Source organism: Solanum verrucosum, unplaced genomic scaffold (assembly GCF_900185275.1).
Source record: "Solanum verrucosum unplaced genomic scaffold, falcon-dt-bn FXZP01000049.1, whole genome shotgun sequence".
NCBI classification, from domain to species: domain Eukaryota; kingdom Viridiplantae; phylum Streptophyta; class Magnoliopsida; order Solanales; family Solanaceae; genus Solanum; species Solanum verrucosum.
The window spans coordinates 7,077,899-7,094,112 of record NW_026020221.1 but is presented as its reverse complement, the minus strand read 5'-3'; the positions used below and the strand labels follow the sequence as shown (position 1 = coordinate 7,094,112).

General features: G+C 29.1%; 1 protein-coding gene across 3 annotated transcripts; it reads right to left on the bottom strand.

Moving 5' to 3' along the window:
- Positions 1-9,838: 9,838 nt before the first annotated feature.
- LOC125831585 (glutamine synthetase-like) lies at positions 9,839-13,551 on the bottom strand. Of its 3 annotated transcripts, none has more exons than XM_049510749.1 (12): positions 13,468-13,551; positions 12,704-12,743; positions 12,488-12,591; positions 12,348-12,396; positions 12,009-12,115; positions 11,713-11,800; positions 11,082-11,210; positions 10,873-10,947; positions 10,713-10,766; positions 10,575-10,612; positions 10,173-10,332; positions 9,839-10,029 (listed from the first exon to the last, which is right to left on the bottom strand). In XM_049510749.1, the coding sequence occupies exons 1-12, from the start codon at positions 13,539-13,541 to the stop codon at positions 9,877-9,879; spliced, it is 1,071 nt and encodes a 356-aa protein (XP_049366706.1). In that variant the 5' UTR covers positions 13,542-13,551; the 3' UTR covers positions 9,839-9,876. The 3 variants fall into 3 exon arrangements, with proteins under 3 accessions (XP_049366706.1, XP_049366707.1, XP_049366708.1); XM_049510750.1 differs by having other exon boundaries at positions 9,845-10,029; positions 10,169-10,332; XM_049510751.1 differs by lacking the exon at positions 10,173-10,332 and having other exon boundaries at positions 9,909-9,969.
- Positions 13,552-16,214: the final 2,663 nt, after the last annotated feature.

Here is a 16,214-nt window from a genome sequence, read left to right as displayed (position 1 = left end):
TTTACTTAAATTTCGTTTGATATAATTAGTTCACTTTTAAGATATTTTAATTAAGATTTTGATAGTCCTATCTTTCTATAAGCAATATTTGATATATCGACACACATTGCTTCATGTTTGTTATTTCGACACCACTTAATAAGTTTCATAATAAAATTTTAAAAAATATTTTTCTGAAAGAATAATGCAAAGTAAATAGAAGTATAAAGTCTAATAAAATTTTAAAGTCTTAAGAGTATGTTTGGCTAAGTTTATAAACGAATTAAAGTTTATTAGCTTATAAATAAATTTTGATTTATCTATGTATTTGACAAATTAAAAGTACTTATAGATTAAAATCGGTCATAAGTTGATCGTCTTCAATAGTTATACAATTTAAAGCACTTTTAGTTTAATTAAATTTTTGTAACGATTTTATCCCTAATCTCTTTTGTAATCTCCAAAATAATCTTTCTAAAATATAGTAACTTTTAATTTTTTCCCTTTTTATACTACAACAAATTTAGTGAAATTTTACAAGCATGGTCTGAAAAGGATACATAGAGTTAGCATACACATTACACAGATTTTATCCCTATTCTATAAAAGTGAATATCCCATTTTCAAAAGACCCTCAATTCAAGTATCTCACGTCTGAAATCCCTTTTTATACTACAACAAATTTAGTGAAAATTTACAAGCATGGACTGAAAAGGATACATAGAGTTAGCATACACATTACACAAATTGTATCCCTATTCTATAAAAGTGAATATCCCATTTTCAAAAGACCCTCAATTCAAGTATCTCACGTTTGAAATCCCTTTTTATACTACAACAAATTTAGTGAAATTTTACAAGTATGGTCTGAAAAGGATACATAGAGTTAGCATACACATTACACAGATTTTATCCCTATTCTATAAAAGTGAATATCCCATTTTCAAAAGACCCTCAATTCAAGTATCTCACGTCTGAAATCCCTTTTTATGTATATTTATTTAATAAATATCTATGTCTAGATATTATGTGTCAATGGACAAGAAATTAAATTAATTAAGAGTAAATAGAGACATGTTGTGAAACAATGTACATATGCATGCACGCTTTCTGGTCCATATAATTATTTAATTTGTGGGACACACTTCAACTAGTGCACTGTCTTGCCAACTACTGACTAGTTATTTTTCTCTAGTTGTTAGTAGGGACATTAAATTATTAAAATAATAGTTTACTAGATTAGAATGAATAAAGTTAATTATGGATAGTCATGATGGTCAACGTGCTAAACACAAGGATTAATGTAAAAATCATATATCCTATTTTTCATGTAGGGGCTAGAAGCAAGATTAAAAAATAGAAGAAGAAATGATAAGGGTACACTTCTTTTGAATCTCGAATTGAGGGAAGTCAATTCCGAATTCTTCTTTCAATTAAAATTGACGTTAAAATTAATCATGATCTTGAAGGAAAATGTGACTCCCAAGGCCACGGCTAATGAGAATGTGTTAAAGAAAAAGACTTACAAACGTCTAGTCTAGCAAATTTTAGTAAGAAGTAGGTTCATGTTATAAACTTATGCTATTTCCATATCGCAATTGTAGAGAAACGATTTTTGGGGTGAATTTAACACAAAATTTAGTTCAAAAGGTGAAAATTGTTAAGTTATATAAAGAGACGTCATCTATTTCATAATTGACCCATGAGGGAATTCTTCAGCACCTTCTTACGCGTCCTTCAGACGAGTCATGCTTACAATATAAAGAAATAGATTTTGAGTTTAACTCAATTTCAAAAATCAGTTCAAGGGTGAGGATTGTACGACATATCTCATATTTGACCGATGTGAGACTTCTTCAATAAGAATGGAGGGGGAAAGTGAAACGCTTTATAAGACATCATATAAGTTCACATGATATGTACGTTTTTGTGCTTGATTATATATAATGTCCTAACCACATGGCCAAATTCATGAGGTTTATTGCGCCAAAATAAGCAATACATGACATGAACTTGGATCATGACTAAAAAATATTATTCTCATTTTCAATTTGTTTTGTCTTATATTTCTTTTTAGGTCATTTTAAAAAGAACGTCTCTTTCTCTTTTTGATAATTCTTTAATTTTAACTTTCTACATGACATGTTTAAGATCACAAGATTAAAAACACATTTTTATATGTTGACATATTTTTAATTTAAAATCACAAAATTTAAAATTTTTATTTGTTTACATAAATTTCGTGTCAAATTAAAATATGACAAATAAAATGAAATACATGAAGTAACTATTTAGCCACAATTGAATTGGTGACTAAATATAAGTCTTAAAGTTTAATTGTCTTAGATTTAAATTTTAATCTGGGACAAATCTATATTTTTAAAATATTAAGTGAATGAGAAACTACTTTAACAATGAGACTCGAACTCATAATATAAATTTTTAAACAATGAACTTTACTAAATAATTAAATAAACTCTCTTGGACAAAAGTAGCCCAGCCCCTAATAATTATAAGGTGACAACTAATAATTAATTAATGAACCAGAAAATATTACTCCATTTATATGTAAAAAAAATCTCAGGAATTGTGGCTATGAATTGAAGTTACAGTAGGACCAGTATAATATAAATTAGGAAGGCACTAATATGAGTAATTTGATTGTTTTTTATGTGTTTGTCACTTTGACTGAATATTAGATTTTAAAAATTATGGGCCATAATCTCATGATTAAGATGTTTTAGCTGGTAATTTTATAGTTCAAATTAATCTTTTTTTTTCTTTTATTACCTTTGCACGAGTCTAACTCTGTTAGCGTTACTATAACAAAATAATTTTGCGATCTAGTGACAATAATATAATTATTATTGTATTATAAGTATTTAGTAACAATGATAAAATATATATATATATATATATATATATATATATAATAACATAAGGCATCAATGATACGATTTGATCCACTATTTCAAAAAGCTATATCATATTAATTTTTTATTTTTGATTTATTATGTATAATGAAAATTAAATTTACGAATTGTTTCAACCATCTTAGTTTTTCTTCTTCTTTCTATTTTGGTTCAATTCAATTACTTTTTAAATGACTTACACATCTTATTCCATGATAATTAGAAATCACAATTCAAGTTATTTAAATACACGTTTTCTTTAATAGGAAATGCAAAACATCGATCGAGTAATAACATTTCTACAACACATATTCATATTAATCGAGCTAGTCACTCCTCATCAAGGAGAGGATAGGTTCTGTTGAAGCATAGAGATGAGACAATCAATATGAAATATGATTTATGTAACTTTTTTTTTTTTTCCTCCATATTGAACACACTCGAAAAGGAGAAATGTAGTTCCCTTAGCTTGAAGGCATTATAAATTTGTTTTTTTCTAATATATTTCGTGATTCCAATTTCAAAGTTTTGTCAATTAATCCTTTCTAGTGTTTTGGTCGGTACTATTAATTTTGCCAACCAACAAAAGATGAGGCAATCACTAAGATTTAAACTTTAAAGAAAAAATTCAAACAAATACTCATTTTGGTATGGGATTGGGATAAACAAGGATATTCTATAAAATTATTTTATTTTATATTTTATATGAAATAGTAATCTCAAATAGCGAAATAAAATAATTTCAAAATTGTATTAGGCTCAATTAAATTCAAATTCATGCATTACAAATCTAATTTTTATGACGCTTTCAAGAGGATCTTTTCCATTCTCGGTAGACGCTCGAATCCAAAACCTCTAGATAATTAAAGATCGAGGAATCCTAAATCATTTCACCATCATCATGTTTCTGGGGTTGATCACTCTCAATTTTATTATAGGAGTTATGTATAAATATTGAACTGGATCACCTCAAATAACGTGAATCAATCTATACATACAATTTTTAGGGGGATCTGGTTGAAAAATCGACCGATAACGTTAGGGCCCTTACTTAGCTTCTGTTGACCATAATCTCGTGATTCTCACTTCTAAGATTTTTCAACTAAACCTTTTTAGTGTTTTGGTCGGTGCTTACACTTAATATTAATTTTGCCAACCAAAAAAAAGGTGAAACAATCACTAAGATTTTGACTTTAAAGAAAAATTCAAGCTGTAAAAGCTATAACGGTCTTCTAAGTCATAATTTTTTTAATAATTTTTTGGCACGTTGGAAAATTCTAAAGTCATAAATAAGAACATGAAAATGTTACTAATATCACATCATTATATTTTAATTCTATTAAAAACTTTTTGACCTCTATTTGAACTTTTTTTTTTTTTTTTTTTTCGTTTTCCATCCGTTTTTCAGAGCCCACTTATGACTATAGTGTATATTTAGTACCAAAAAGGAAAGAAAACAACAAATTAAATCAAATATAATATAATATACATTATCCGTTTGATTCTTACTGGTTTTGATTTGATTATTTGGTTATTAATCATATACGAAAATAAAATCAAAGACTAGGTGGAGGAACATACATGTTCAGAATACTTTTTATTTGGGGCTTTTTTTGGTTTCGTAAATAAATAATAAATAAATTTTGAGGAAAATATTCATAAAATATTTACAATTGTTCATAGAAGATATTATATTGTGTATATATAATTATAAAAAAAAATATATGTATATAATCTGTCAGTTCGGTTTGATTAGTTTTTCATATTATTTTGAGTACAATCAAAGTCAAACGAAATATTATTGATTTTTTTTATATGTAAACCAAACTAAAATAAAATTGATTTATTTGTTCGATTTAATTCAATTTGGATTGACTTTTACCCCAATCGTGAACACCCCTAGATGTAACTATATATAATTTTATGGATTAACAAGACTTCATATTTCTGTTTATCAAATAATTCAGATCAAATTGTAAAGTTTCTTGTTGAGTTGAAATATATATAACCAAAGTGCTTTACAAAAACACAATAAACTCAACATTCAGCAAAAAGTATTATAGGGTTTTAAATAAATATACATATTTATATATTAAACTTTAATTTTTCATTGTCAATTAAACGTATCAAGTTTGAATTTTGATAATACAACATACTTTAATAAATAATACTAAAGTCTCTCGTTATGAAATAAAAAAGGTTTATCATAAAATTTAAATTAATCAAGTCAGTAATTTCTCAATGAAAAAAGAATTAAGGATTAGAAATTTTACTTTTCAAATACTATATATAATAACTTCTAATTCTTGTCATTAGTAATCATTTTTAGTGTTTTGGAACTTTTTATGCCAACCTTAAAAGAATGAGGCAATCACTAAGATTTAGACTTTAAGAAAATCCTCAAAGCTGTAAAACATTACTACAATCTTTTATGTCCTAAATAGGATCCTTAATTGCTTGTACGTGTACTCATTTAGTTTGCGGAAAAAAGTATTTCGAGATTATAATTTTAAAATTATAATTATCATTTAAAGTAAATATTTATTTCGAAATTAGTTATATCTTTGATATTTTTTTTATAAATTTCATATTTAAACTTAATCCTGCCACTCTTCTTTTATAATTTGTTTAGAAAGTATGACACACTTCAAATTTGAAAATAATCAACTTTATACTTTTAATTTTAATCTTAATTAGAAAAAAACTTAGCTTATACAAATATTCTGTCATCTTTAATGCTAAAAGTTTAAAAGTTTTATAGCTACATAGATACCCTATCATGTTTAAGATCGCAATTTCAAATATCTTCTGTTTAATTTTTTTTTATGAGAATTCAAATTGAATTACATAAACTAAAACGGAGAAAATAATGTTTAATTCTTTATTAAATGACCTATATCATATAACTCTAGTTTACAACTTGTTGACTAGTTGCCAATATCTTAATTAGATCTTTGCCTAACTTAGCCAAACAATGTGGTATCTTTAGTTTGTTGAATATTTAGGTTAGTCAAATCATCCCCACATTTTTAGTAATTTCTTTCACTAATTGTTGTTTAATTAAAAATTGAAAAAATGTGGAACGATACATTGCCCTTTTGTATTAGGTGTTCAATATTCACATTGAAATTCAATAATACGATTACAAGACCTACTTTTGAGACAACGTTCTTAATAGATTCTTTTTTCATTCTCAAAAGCTCAAATTTAAAATTCCTAACTAAGAATAAAGAAATTTCGAACTATTCTACTACGTGTCGTAAAAAAGATGTCAACATCTAAGGACATTAGTTGGCGCTAGACTTGATATGATGTGAACTTTACGAAACCAACTTACGTACGAGATGTTTGAGCTTAGCTTGTTAGTTAGATATTTTTATTGTTCTAATTTATGTGACATAATGTAATTCGATAAAAAATTTAAGCAAAAAAATTTACATGATTTATAAGATCTGTTCTCAAGCATATTAATATTTTGAATTTTTTTTACATGGTGTAGTTTTTTTTTTTTGGGTTTCCATTTGATGTTTAGAGTCTGCTCTGAAGCGTCAACTAAAATTAGGTAGCTTATTCCAGGACTTATTTGGGGATGACACTCTCAATAAAAATATTTCTGTGCCTAAAATTTGAACACATTATATTTATCCATCATAGTTAGCTTTGAAAGAATTACGATTGTAGCTATCGGTGTTTGTGCATTGGGCTCGGGTCAGCCTCCTAGACTTCAATAAATTGAAGATTTCGTTATTTTACCATTCTGGTCAAATTCTGACCAAGTTTTTTGGCCAAAGAATTTTTTCATATTTATAATCAATAATTTATATAAGATTACTAAAAGCTTTAGCGATTTTGAATGCAATGACATTAACATAATTGCCGTTAAATGTTTTTTGTGACAATAAATATTGCTGCTAAAAGAAAAAATCAATGTATACTAAGCATTTTGCTACTTTTGGGGAAATTTCATTGAACCAATCTTGTTCATGGCTGGAAAAAAAAATCATAGATCCAGTCCATGGCTAGGAGAGTAAAAAATCATGTAAAGTACTTCTTGAACCTTGTCCACATTATAGTATAAATATTTTTTAGCGGCATATATATAAAGAGTGTTAAAGCCTTTATAAATATTAGTTAATTATCTTTAAATTCAATGTGGTTATAGACTATTAGGAATATCTATCAAGAGTGCTAATTAATGTTAAGAATATATATTTGATAATTAGGTTTTTATCGATCTGTCGTTAATTAAATGTCGATAAAAATTATTTTTAATATAGTGTGACCGGAAAGATTGTTATCCTAGTGGACCACATTACGAAAGCACAATGATCTTGTGATTGTTATAATAACTTATAGATAGCATAACGGTGAAGCAACTTTAGATCAACCAATGAAAGACTTGACAGTTCTCTTTAGTTCACAAGTAATCATTTTGGAAGAAATCCAAAAGGATGATAACACGACAAAATTAAAAGATAGTGGTTACAAAATTATTTGAACCATTCTTATTTTCGCGAATTTTACATTTCAAGTATTTGTTGTATTATTTTTTTATCTGAACCATTACTATTTATGAATTAAAACACACTTTGTTGAATTAGATCAAGGGCGGCTCAACGTAATTTGAGGCCTAAAACGAAATTTTAATTGAGGCCTAAAATCTATATAAATATTAAATATAGTTGTTTATTTTTTAAACTTTTTAAGTGCAAGCTATTACTTGATATCTTTTCTTAAAATGATTTTTTTCGAATATCATTTTTAATTATTAATTTTAAGTAATATTTTATCAATTCAACATTGAAAAATATCTTTTTACTGAGGCAATCATTATATAAATTGTTAGCATAATACTATAAGTAATAAGTTGACAAACTTTACATAAAGATACGAATTAGAACGACAAAATCTGATACAAGAAATTGATAACTTGGTATAACCCTACTTTAATATGTTTATGTAATACTTGAATATTTATGAAGAAATAAACAAAAGAAAAATTGTAAGTCACTTTGTTGAATTTTTTCGACTATTAATTTCTATTTTTGACAATGTATTACTCTAACTTATAAAAAATAAATAAAAAGAAAGTGCAAAAGAATTTTAAAAAGATAAATAATACGAGTGTTAGCGAAGAGAATGTAAACATACAAAATAATGTTTTCTTAATTTCTTCTATTTGAATGGCATTAAAAATAATAAAATAATATATATTTGTTTAAAATTATACTTTTTAAGCAAAAATAATTATTTTTTAATTAAAAAAATTAACACATAATTTTTTCTTGATGAAAATTTGAGGCAAAAGCATGTGCCTTAAATTTATCAAGCAAGAGCCATCCCTGAATTAGATGAGGATAATTCAGGTAGAAATAAATAAATAAATAAATAAATGATGATTGACATAATCAACTTCAAGACATGTTTTAATATATAGATAGTATATGATATTCCAGATTAAAAAAGAAGAAGATACAACTGATACTTGAAGTGTGAAACACACAAAAAGGGAAAAGGGCGGTCAACTCATTGATTCATCTGGTGTATATATATGATTATATAGCTTGTTTAGATGATCCTTTATGGTGTCTAACTTGATAGACTTACTTTCTTATGAGGTGTGCTTAGAATTGTTAAAAAGGGTCAGACCAACCCCATCCGACCCAAGCTTCGCGGGTCAAGAAATTTGATGGGCTAGGATGGGCCGATCCTTCATTTGGAAAGGCCTGAAAATGCTCAACCCAATCCTAGAAGGGCCGCTAGCTGGGGAAGGCTATCCTTTTTTTTTTTCCTTTTCAAACTTAAATTTCTATGACATCAAGAAAATGAGAAGATTTTCAAATCAAATTTGACAAACAATGGTGTTGTTTCAATAACACTAGCAAAGAATCTAGTGTGATTAGTATGTATCTAGGATACTAGTTACACGAGATACATGTATCTGGTGTGATACATCCCAGATACGCGAGCGATATAAAGAGAGTGGCGAGCGAGATGGGAGAGTGGCAAGGGCACGGGATTTGACAATGTATCTTAGATACATGCGAATTCACTTGGATAGAGTGTATTTAGAACAAATTACACATAATTTTGAGTCCATGTGTCCCGAGATACATGTATCTAAACACACCAAAATCTGGTTAGATTCATACTATTACAACGTGGCGTGCATCTAAGTAATCATCTCATACACTAATGAAATTTCTGTAAGTTATCCTTTAATAAATAGTTTTTGACCCATGGGCCAACCCCGATCCGACCCCGATCAAGCCTCAAAGGCCAAGGGCTTATATGAGCCGGACTTATAAGCCCTAATTTTGAATGGACTTGAAAAATCCTATCCCAACTCTACCCCAATAACGAGTTGGGTTGGGCCAGCCTCATGGGCTAAGCCCATTTTGATGGCTTTAGGTGTTCTTTTAACTATTAACTTCTAAATTAAAATATGTATCATAATGTAAGAAATTTTACAATATCAATATAACTTAACGAAGATAATATGTTTCTGTATCCTATTTCCTTGAATCATGTACTATATTAATCACGCTATATATAATTACCTGTTGTTGTAGGTCAACTTTTACCAAATTATGCAATGTAGTACACAAAAGCTAAAACACATTAGATGTGCACTCATAAGCAACGTAAATAAGTCAAAATCAATAAGAATAACATAGTCATTAACAACATTACTAAATCAAAGGCAGTGAATTCAGCCTTTGATGAATGCATTGTTCAAAGAAATAATAGAAGAAAATAAAGAAGACTACCTTAACTAAAGACAATTGAGGGGAAGAAGTGGTAACTTCCCATAAATCAATTTATTGACGCAAGAAACAATTGTCCTCATGAGCCCGAACTCTTCAAAATATTGTCGAGTGTGTGTCAGATCCTCCAAAAGTTATACGTTTTTAGAGAATCAGACATGAGTAGGATAGAATTTCTAAAGGGTTCGAGCAAACATAGCGAGACACTAATGAACAGCTTAAGGTTTCCAGACAATTGTGGTCTCAGCAATCATGGATGTAACAATGTAGGGGTCCATGTTCGAAGCAGGCCTCCTGTCCTCGAAATATCCCTTCCCTGCCTTCTCTGTATCTCTGCCTACACGAACCGAGCAGCCACGATTGGCAACACCCTGGGCAAACAAATGTAGCAACATAAAATGAGACAGACACTCGAGATCAACATCACTCGTATCCTCTAAGTAGACACGAAATGAACGAAAGATTGGCAACATTGATGGGCTGAAGAGAGGGAATTAAACGATAGTTTACGTACCCATTTGAAGGAGTTGATGTCAGCTGTTTCATGTTTTCCAGTGAGACGACGTTCATTGCCTTCACCATAAGCAGCAATGTGCTCTTTGTGCCTTAATCCAAGCTTCTCAATAGCCTTTTTGATGATTTCATAGCCTCCATCTTCCCTCATAGACTTGGTACTGAAAGAAACATTCCGCGTCAATACTTTCACATAGAGAGAGCGCGAGAGCCAAAGAAGGGGGCAGGGGAAAGGAAGTTCGATGAAGAACTTCTATCCTAACACATAACTACTTATTCATAAAATCAGTTTCAACGCTTAAAATGTTCTTCAACACTTGATCATGCTTATAAGTTATTTTTAATCCGTTTAGCTAGACGGACTCATATACTATAGTAGAAGAAAAATGACATTCCTCTCTACCTGTAGTTTGCGTGTGCACCGGCACCGTTCCAATCACCCTGACAGTAAACAGGAAAAAAACATGATGTAAATGCAAGCCTCATAGCAGATCAACCCAACATTAAGTAATAGTAAAAAGATATAAAACAGAAAACGCACAGGGATAGGCTTCGGGTCAAATGAAACAACAACTCCAGCAACCTCAGCAATCCTCTGTTCAACACGAAAACAAATAAGCAAGTGAAACAATCGAACTCCCCATTCGAGCTAGATTGAAGATTGAAATGGTAAAAAAGTTTAAAACAACCAAGTATAATACCTCGAGAATGTAACGTGCAGTCCACACCTCATCACCAGCTGAGATACCTACAGCAGGACCAACTTGGAATTCCCACTGCATAAAATTACATCAAGTTTAATGAGTTTGAATTATGTATACATATACAAAAATAAATAAATTAAGATCATACTCTTGAACGCTCTGACTCTATATCCTGAATTCGCCTCTGTATGAAAAAAGCATTATACCTGTCCAGGCATCACTTCCCCATTGACACCGCTGATGTTAATTCCAGCATAAAGACATGCCTTATAATGTGAGTCAACTATATCGCGTCCAAAAGCATTGGCAGCTCCAGTTCCACAGTAGTAAGGTCCCTAAGGGAAAAAGTAGCAGAATTGTAAATGCTGTACTTCCAAGATTAAAATACAAAATCCATTCGTTGTGTAGATTTAATACGAAAGAAGAGAATTTTAGTTCAACAATGTTATGGGAAAGTTATGCAAAGTAAAGGGAACAATGCTACTTTTTTGGGGGAAGGCAAGGGCGGAGGTATTAGCACTTGACGTAGTTGTTCTAAAATCTAGAACCTATAAAGTTGAAATCTTGGCTCCTCCACGTCAAAGAGAAGGCTAATGCTAGAAAAATAAACACGTTTGAGCTTTTGAGATTGCAAAGTAAGTGTTTGAAAAAAAGATTTCAAAAACTCAAAACTTTCAAATCATCAAATTTCACTCAGTAACTTTATGATCTGTAAAGATATTTTGACGATCAAGATACTAAATGTCGAAAAAAACAACTCAAACTCGGTTTTTCAAATGGTTAACACAAATAACTCAAAATCTCCAAAACTCCATAAAAAGTTTAAGGTATTAGTACCTGAGGTCCAGGGAACCCTCCAATAGGCCATCCGAGAGGCCAGTTAACCTCTTTCTGCAGCAAAGTGTACTCTTGCTCGATACCATACCTAATTGGAAAAATTAATCCAACAATCAAAATATTTCTGAACGACACAACAACAACAACAATAACAACAGTATACCCAGTGTAATACCACAAGTGGGGTCTAGGATGGGTAAAATGAACGCAGACCTTACCCCTACCTTTGTGAGGTAGACAGGATGTTCCCGAGAAAACCTTTTTACGCTAAAAATCTAAATTGAGTTTTTCAATACCATGGTTCTTCAGCAGCAACAACAGGGTTGCTGAATATCTTGGCTGCATTGTGCCTCTTGTTTGTTGGAATGGGATCACCAGCTGGAGTGTAAGCATCACACATGACCTTAAGAAAACAAAAAAAAAACGGATTAAAAACTCACACATTTACCAAATTCCAAGAAAAAAACAAACAGTATCTAATAAGCTATATTGCTCGTACTCATAAAAAATATTGACGTGTACATGTTAGATCCTCCAAAAATAATGCACATTGTTGGAGGATCAACACATGTGCGCGCCAATATTTTTGGAGTCTGCAGGATTCGATAATAGGTAACAATAACAAACCAACTCACCAAAATATTGTCGCCTCTCCTGAATGGATCCTTGAAAATTGCTTGAGGACTATTTGAAATTTCATTTTAATATCATCAGATGATTCTATTCAAGTAATGAAACTTCACAACGTATTATTGCACATTAAAGAAAAACTTACTGTAGGATCACTTCACTGTCTTCTCCAGAAGCTTGCCCGGTGCTAGAACCGTCATAGTTCCATTTCGGAAGCTCTGAAGGATCCTTAACAGGACCTGAAAGAGTCTGTAAATTATAAAAACAAAACAAAATCACCATGTTTGCAATCTTCAATCACTCAACACCAGTAAAATATTGTTCATGAATAATAGTATTAATAATCGAAACTATGTAATACCCTGGCTTTGCTCCTGAGATCCGTGCCTGATCCACCAATCCTAGAAAAAAAAAACATGAAAATACATACCAAGTAAAGAGATTAAAATCATAATAGAGAAAAATTGCACCACTGGTAAATTTTTCTGGTCACGGGTTTGAGCGGTAAAATCTTTCATACGTTACTCATAAAAATACTTCATGTACAGGGCTAGCCTCTTTTAGGGTAAACATAAGGTACATTTTCTTTACCTATTAGATCCATTTATCTTTCTGAGGATTCAACATCTACTATTAATACATAACGAATAATTTTGAATTAGTATTTTATATAGTATAATTTTTAGACGAAATTAGATTAGGATGATTGTAGCTCGTATCCCGAGAAGAAGGAGACTTATTTTACAATGTCCTTTCTTCTTCTTAAAGAAATGAAAATTAAAAAACACGACGAAAATACATAAAAATAGATCTAATTAATCGACTGATCGATCACAATAAAACACTTCCTACATAACAAAAGTATACATAGAAAACAGATTATAAATCACTGCAAAATTCTGATCAAACAGATTAAAACTATGTCAATTAAACTATCTAAAAAATGTTAGTGCGCCTGTATCAAATCCTCCAGAAATATATTACTTTTGAAGGATAACACATGCACTCGTCATACATTTTTAAAGAATCCGAGCAAAATAGGATTAAACTATCAGATAAAACACTGACAAAAAAACCTAAAAATCAGAAAAAACATAAGTAAATCTAAAGGGAATAAAAACTAACCATATGTATTCGGCAATAATTTTCTTCGTGCATTCAGATAAATTGAGATTGATGAGATCTGAAATCACAGACATAATGAAAAAAATTCAACTTTCTGTGAGTGAAAAATTAACTATTGATTCAGGAGTGGCTTATTGGCTTTAAAAATATTCGCCTTATAACCTAAATTTAAAGGGGCCCAAATTTGTAGTAATAATAAAATTATTATAAGCTTTTCTTTTTAAAACAAAATAATCATACTATATCTTTTAATTTATTTGTCTTTTTTTTTAGTTCATTATGAAACGTTTTTTTTTAGTTCATTTGAAATATTAAAGATTTTTTTTCTTTTTTGTCAATTTTTAAATTTAGTTTCCACATGGTATGTTTAAGATCACAAGATTAAAAGATTTTTTTTCTTTTTTGTCAATTTTTAAATTTAATTTCCACATGGTATGTTTAAGATCACAAGATTAAAAGATTTTTTTTTCTTTTTTGTCAATTTTTAAATTTAATTTCCACATGGTATGTTTAAGTAGGGGTGTGCAAAAACCGATTTAACCAATAAACCGAACCGAAAAAAACACTATTGGTTTATTGATATTGGGTTATTGGGCTAACGGTTTTTAAATGGTTTTGCAAAATTTTTTATTGGGTTATTGGTTCGGTTTCCGGTTTTATAATTTTTGTTAATGGTTAAACCGATAACCCAATAAGACTATACTAAATTTACTAGTCTTATTGTTAATGGTTAAACGATTGTTACTTTCACACTTTTTGTTAATGGTTAAACGATTGTTACTTTCACACTTTTTCCTTTGAATGTGTCTAGTGTCTAAACTTGCAAGAAAAATGATTGTTACTTTTATGATTATTACTTTCATGCCAAATGCTGGAAAAATCATATGGTCTATTTGAAAATTTTCTTATCGTGTATATAATATATATGAGTATTTTCTTATTGGTTAAACCGGAAACCGAACCGTTAAGTACCATAAACCGATTAACCAAAAACCGATAAGAAATATGTTATTGGTTTGGTTATCGGTTTGAAGTATTTACAAACCGAAAACCGATAAACCGAACCAATAACACCTAAAACCGAACCGAACCGACCGATGCGCACCCCTATCAGTTTAAGATCACAAGATTAATATATATATATCTTTTTAATATATGATCATAGAAAAAAATAAAGATTTTTATTAAAAATAAAGAAATAACTTTACATCTTAGAAATTATAAAATAAAAAAATAATTAAAAATTAAGCTTCCAATTTATTTTTGGTTATAAACCACTAATTAACATGATTTGTGGATATGTAGAGAAGTAAGGGGTGTTTTTTTTTTTTGAATAGGTAGTTTCAAGATTGTGTAATTATTCGGCAACAAGTACGGAACTTTCTTAAAATTTAATTTAGTTAATTAAAAAGGAATATGATATCACAAATTAACAAATTAAATTTGTATTTATTATTACTACTCTTTTTTCTTTCCTTAAAATGAATTTTTGTAAATAGGACAATTTATGTTCAGCGGTATTTTGATTTCAAAATATAGAAAAATATATTGCATTCACTCACGTGCATAATGAGCTATTGTACTATATTTCTATAGTAAAATACACTATATAATAAATGTATTAGTGAGTATTATATATTTATGCCTAATTGTTTCCCACGAAACTATTGGTTTTTCAAATAAATATAGAGCCTTGCTAATATATGTATTCCTATTTCATGTGTTATTTTACATAAAATAATGCATATATTTTATGTAAGTTATTTTGGTACTAAAATATAACATTTATTTATCATATAGAGTTTCATATAAGTTAGATGAAGAGTTTATATTAGTAACACGTAATTTTGTACCGAGACCCAAATGATATCCTCAATCCTTTATTTTGAATATATTCATATAAAATGTTTTAAAACTTTTTTTTGTTATTTTATCCTATATGTTGATGTGTTTAAATTACAATTTTTTAAAGTACTTGGATATATGGCAAACGTGAGTTTTCTCTATTTTTTTTTATATAACAAACCCTGCAATATAAATGGTATTGAAATGGAGGACGCAAATAAAGCTCCGGTTTGATTATAGATTTTTCTTTAAAAATTTGAAAATTTGTATTTTTGTAATTGTGATTTTTGAAGCTTGAAGTTGTATTTAGACATACATTTTACTTGAAAAGGTTTAAAGTTTTGTGAGTGAAATTCCCCCAAAATTCAACTTAGAATTTTTTTTAGGACATATTTTCAAAATATGATACAAAATGGCAAAATATATTCTCAAATAGAATTTTAAAGATAATTTCCAAAATCTTATTCAAAATCCAGGCCAAACACTAGCAAAGTACTCCCTCAATTTCAAGTTGTTTGTTTGATTGATTTTTACTTGATACAAAGATGAAGAAAATAAAAAGACTTTTATCTTGTGATTTTAACATTCCATGTGAAACTTGAAATTAAAGAGTTAGCAAAGAGTAGACATTTTTTTCTTATAAATCGACTAAAAAACAAATTGAAATAAAACATGTACACCTCCTGTCCCAATTTATGTGACACATTTCGTTTTTCGAGAGTCAAATTGTTTAAGTTTGACCAAAATTTGCTCATGAAATCTTCAAATTTTTAAAAATAAATTTTATATATTTGTAAACTACGTAAAAAGTACTATAAGTCACAGTAATTGACAATTCAAAATATTTAAAAGATATATGAAAAATTTACGATGAAAGATAAATTTATTTGAATCTCGAAATC